At 28.6% G+C, this 5894-nt stretch overlaps 1 protein-coding gene across 1 annotated transcript; it reads right to left on the reverse strand.

Annotated features, from left to right (window-relative positions):
• Positions 1-474: 474 nt before the first annotated feature.
• LOC118187597 (ras-like GTP-binding protein RHO) lies at positions 475-4849 on the reverse strand. Its single transcript, XM_035357851.2, has one exon. It carries the CDS (start codon positions 4725-4727, stop codon positions 4182-4184), a length of 546 nt encoding a protein of 181 aa, XP_035213742.1. The 5' UTR covers positions 4728-4849; the 3' UTR covers positions 475-4181.
• Positions 4850-5894: the final 1045 nt, after the last annotated feature.

The following is a 5894-nucleotide window of genomic DNA, read 5'->3' on the forward strand; positions in this document are numbered from 1 at the left end:
AGTCAAGATTAATACTGTGGTAAACTGTTTCAGACAATACTTTGAAACAATTTGCAACACATGGAAATAATACACAATTTAGTAAATATCTTTTTTTTATTATTATTTTTTATGACTTTGAACATTTTGCTAAAATTATCGAATATCGGTTAAAAGTAACTGAAAATTATTCTTAAGGTGATTTGTCAGAATTCGCATTTAAGTAAAATATAATTACGAATTTTCACAAAAAATAAAATTAATTTATCATGCTAAGGCTCATTAACCAACAGGACACGAATTGGAATGTACAGAAAATAAATACCTTGCTTTATAGACACTCGTTTTATATCCAGAAATTTCATTCTTTTAATATTTTGAAAATATGAATAATTCTAATACACATATACACTCTAAAATCTCAGAATTTCCTAATTCCTAATTTCAGAAGTTTCTAATTTTAGCAAGATACAGTGAAAAAGAATACACCGATAAAAAATTAATAAACAAATAATTTATTAATGGTTCTTAAACAAAAAAATGTGTAATTAAAATGCAGTATGAAATCCACCGCTTTCAGTTAGTTCCATATTTTTAAATAGTGCTATTAAAATGGGTTACAAGTTTTATCAATTCTTTTTTCCGTTCTTCAATCCAATTTGTCATCACTCATTATGTTCAAACTATTTCTGATTACCTTGCATTAATGATAATTTTAGAATAATTGAAACAACAGCATGAATTTAAATTCTCAACTAATTTTTTTATTTATAATCTACACGTGAACTTCATTAAAATCAGTTGTATTCAAGGAGAAAAATTGTGTGTTTTCTTGGTTATCTGATTTTATATTCTTGTAATATAACTAGTTTTTCATAGAATTTTAGGAAATTGGCGCAGTTGTAATATTTCTTATTTATATTATTTGGAATCGTTGTGTGATGTAAGACATTTTTTTTCAATACTATAAATATAACAGAGTTAATAATACTATAGCTTTCTCTTTTGCATGTAAAGTGCTGACTATTTCGACTTTCTGTATACAAGTATATGACGTAGCTGGAAAAGCTTCAGAGCGAATTCAAACTTTTATTAAAACTTCTAGTTAATGATTTTTGTTTATCTATTTACGATGATTTTACCACAAATTACGTAACACCACTCTAAATGCTAGAAAATGAAATCTTTGTGCAAATTTTGAATCACAGTATTCTTGAATACAGGTACGTATAAGTAACATAATTCTAATATATTATTAAATTATAATTATATATTACTAATTCATGACAAATTGTTCCCAGATTTGGTGTATTCTTATATCTTTACATTTTACTTAGTTAAATGTATTAGTATCCTGTACAAGTCGATACCTGTATCGCTAGTTATGAAGAATAAGTATGTATCCATTTAATCACAGCTTATTAATGTTAGTTCTCTTGGAACAGCTAAATTTAATATAAAACTATCAGTATTATCAGACTGTTATACAAACAGGAACTTGTTACTAAATTTCCTTCCTTAAAATTTGCCTCTTTAAGACGAATATTTACTAATAGGTGTTAACTGAGAAATGCCTTTAATAAAATACTAATCATATAAATCTATAAGTGAGTTTTTAATGTTTAATTTGAAATATTTGAGTTTATTATGAAAATTTTAGATAAAACTTTTATTCTTACTTAATTTCCTAAAATTATATTTCCTAAAACTAAATAAGATAACAAAGAAATAATTATCAATAATATCTTTAAAACGTAACAGAATATAAGTTCCCTAGAAATAAAAAAATCAACACACATACTTTTGAAAGACAATTTGAAAAATAGATTACAAAAATGTTTGTGAATTTCTTTTGCGTTCAAAGCATTGAAAGAGTAACGTACTGTCAGTTAAGATATGCGGTTACGCTCAACACCTAAATTTTAGAAAATAGTATAAATAAATCTATTATTAGTGTTATTAAGCAGAATACTACTAAAAAGATAGAAACAAATGCTAAACATATTATCAAAGCATAACTTTGGTTTTTTTCCTTACTGTTTGGTTTAAAAAATGTGAAATATCAAGATTGCTAGATATGTTCCCACAAAAATATTATCAATAGTTTAGTTTTATTTTCTCCCTTATATTTATTAAGATATAATGAATTAAGCGGATTAAAATTTAAGTGACAAAGTAAAATATATATTAAATACGCCTGCTTGAGTACATGCACTAGCTAGTTTTCGAGAAATTTCTCTTTTTTCATTAACAGCAAACGCAAACAGGAGGAAAACAAACGTTGCCTAGTATGAAAATTAAATTACAAAACTAATCTCGTTTCCGAGCACTTAATAATAAAGGTTCCATCTTCTGTCTATCACCAAACGTAGTCAAATGAAAAATTTTCTCTTAAAATTATTTAGAGTTGTGTGTCTACTTCCAGGTTTTTGAATACAAAATTTAAGATCACGACGTAGAATAAGAACAGCCATTTTATAAAGACTGATTTATAATCTTTAAAATAAAGTAATAAAAATCTTTGGGAAAATATGATCGAAATTGACAATTAGAACGTAGTCGGATATCTTAAAACATGGGTGTCTAAAGTGCGGCCCAAAGGTCTTTAAAATGCGGCCTAAACATAAATTATTTAAGTATTTAAATTTACATAATTTTATAAGAAACTAAATGTCTGAATTTGATTCATATATAATCGATTCATTGGCATTTATTTTAAAATTAAATTTAAATAAAATTTACATAAAAACATCTTAGTATGTCATGATGTATTAACTGCAAAGTGACATTCAACTGAAAGAAAAATTTGAAAACGTATCTATACTGGAGTTTTATAAAGATTACCTACCTCACGATAAATATCATAATTTTCACAATCATGCTTTATTAATGTCTTCAGTTTTTGGCAGTACCTATATTTGTGAACAATTATTTTAAAAAATGAAGCATACAAAAATAGGACAAAGATCACTGACAAACATCTTGAAAATGCATTAAGAATTGCAACCTCGTCTAGTGAACCCGATATCGATCTGCTTGTTCAACAAAAGCAAATTCCGAAAGGTCTGAACAAGTGAATCTGAACAAATTAATAATAAATATGTACTTATACATATCTAATTCAAATTAAAAAAATTAATAATAAAAAGAAGTTAATTAATTTTAATAAAACAGCATAAAGCTAATTTTTATTACAATTTGTATGTGTGACCCCGCAATTTTTTTTTTTTTTTTTTTTTTTTTTTTGAAACACGACTCCGCAAACGTTTTTTCTTTGCAATCCGGCCCCGCAATTTTTTTTTCCTTTACAATGCGGCCCTCAAATGGTCATAGTTTAGACACTCATGTCTTAAAAGTTTATATATACTGAAATCTTGAAATCCGCTGAGTTGGCTTTCGTAGTATTACATAATCCATACAGAATTGGTTACCAACTCAGCAAATTAAGGTCCTTAAAAATATTAAAGCACTGTATTTCTTAGTAAGCCGAATCTCTTACTCATCGTGCATAATACATGCATACTTACTAACACATAATAGAAATATAAAATATAGATTCAAATATGTCAAGCAATTACTGTTTATATATACTGTATATATATATATATATATATATATATTAGCTGTAGGGAGAGATGGATTATAAGCAATTTGAAATTAACTAATTATATTGCAAAAAACTACGTTAGCCGTTTATCAGGATGCAAACTAAAATGAATAGGATAATAATGAAACATCTATATTTAGTATTCAGTCCAGCTAATAAAATCATCTTAATCTGAAGTTTATGAAGGAATATATCGTTTACAATACTATGCTAACTAAACGATTTACCTGAATTTTGATCACAACTCTGCAAGCGCATATCGATTAAAGTGCTAAACACTGAAAGATTAGTTATTTAACTTGCAAAATAATTTTCATTCGATGCATGTTACTTCAAAATAGTCTCATAGTATTGCATCAGTTCGCAGTTTAAAAAGCATCTTTCAGCGCACAATTAACATAACAACATTTCTAACAAATAAAATGAAATTTTTAAGCAACAGATTTGGCACATTTTCACGTTATGAATTTTCCGCAAATACAATTGCAGAAAGAAACGTAAATGATCATACTCTAGCATTACTGTAAGAAAAGTCCGTTTAAGTAGCAATAAAAAAAAAGCACATTTCGCAAAGTTTTAAAGGTAGCTAAAGTGTTTATTTATTTTGCACCGAAAGAGTTAATTTTGCTGCAGTTTCAAATACTTCCTGAAGTCCTTCTTGAAGTTTAGCGGAACATTCAAGATAAGCATGTGCACCTAATTCCTTAGCAACTTTCTTATGTTCGAAAATCACAGCATTTTCGAGTGTAGAATTCTTTCTTAAATCACTTTTATTGCCAACTACTAAGAAAGGAATATTTGGACAATATAACTTTAGCTCAGGCAACCATTTCTTTTTTATGTTTTCCAGGCTGTTTGGATCATCAACAGAAAAGCATAACAGAGCTACATCGGTGCCTGGATAGTTTAATGTTCGTATCTGACTGTAATGATCTTGACAAGTATTGTCCCACAACTCAAATTTCACTACTTTTTCATTTACTTCAACATCTGCGGAGTAATTTTCGTAGAGAAACGGATTTTCTGAGTTCGGAAATGTTTTCCTGCTGTATGTGAATAGTAAGGATGTTTTGCCACATCCTACATCACCGCTAACCAATAACTTTTTCTCACAGGCACCACAATCGTTGTCTGCAGACATTTTGCAAAGTGTAGAACTGAGAAATCGGGTTACTGTTTTAAAAAAAAATTTCGTAGCAAAGTCAACAACGTTCTCTGAGCGGCTGAAAGAAGGCGTTTATCAGCTTAACTGAAAAAGGTGACACAGCGCTTGATTCCCCGCAGTACGTTATAATTTTATCAATTCTGATAACGGTTTTCTTCGCTATTTTTTTTGCGATTTATTCATCTATTTATAAAGTGTTGAAAACATTGATAGCGTTAGCTTGAGCTTATATCTCTTATTAATTTAGAAGTCAAAGTTGTTCGGCGTGTTTTTGTATCTTACTTATATCTCTTATTAAGCAATCAAGAATCTGCATATATATATGTATGCACGCATGTATGCATGCCAATGCATAAATATTGTGCAGGTGGGTTATAGGATTTCATCAAAAACAACCACTGCCTTCATAGTGCTTCGATTTTTTTTTTCAAAAGAGTGTATATGAATAACAATTGTTTTAAAAAGTTCTTTTTTACTTCCTTGTACGAAGTAAAAAGGAAGTATTGTAATCGCGAAATGTTTCAGGCAGCATATTTCAACGAAAATATCCATTTTGACCGCTTTCGAATGCAATTTAACGATGTTTTTGCGTGATATCTGTACATAAGGACATAATAAAAGACTCTTTTCCTCCAAAAAAATTATAAAACTGCTTTAAAAGGAATTCTGAAGAGAAGATTTCGTGGCGTATGTACGATCGTACGTATCTCGCATAACTCAAAAACGCGTAGCCTCAGAACGAGGAAATTTTGTATGTAGCACTGCTATAACATGTAGATGTGCACCTCGTATTTTAGTTGCAATCGGCCGCACCAAACGTATATAAATATATTTATATATATATATATATATTCACTCTGTTATCCGGCAAAGTGATCTCAGTTTCTTTACTCTTATATGTTTGTAAATTGTACATTTTTTGTTTTAAAAATGATGGAATTATATTTTTCTTATCTTCCGGTTAAGGTTTTGATGCCTATGGTAAATCTGTATGCAATATTTTTAGAATTATATACAATTTAAAAGTTGTTTAAGTGCCGCTAAGCCTAATAATTTTTTTGATGGCGGCCATTGCTTGTTTACGTTTGAAACAGCAGAGTAGTGGATTTTTTGCCAATCTAGAGAAACTTAGCTTCGCAACAA

Source organism: Stegodyphus dumicola, chromosome 3 (assembly GCF_044657685.1).
Source record: "Stegodyphus dumicola isolate Sdum_Otavi_A_Nest chromosome 3, ASM4465768v1".
NCBI classification, from domain to species: Eukaryota; Metazoa; Arthropoda; class Arachnida; order Araneae; family Eresidae; genus Stegodyphus; species Stegodyphus dumicola.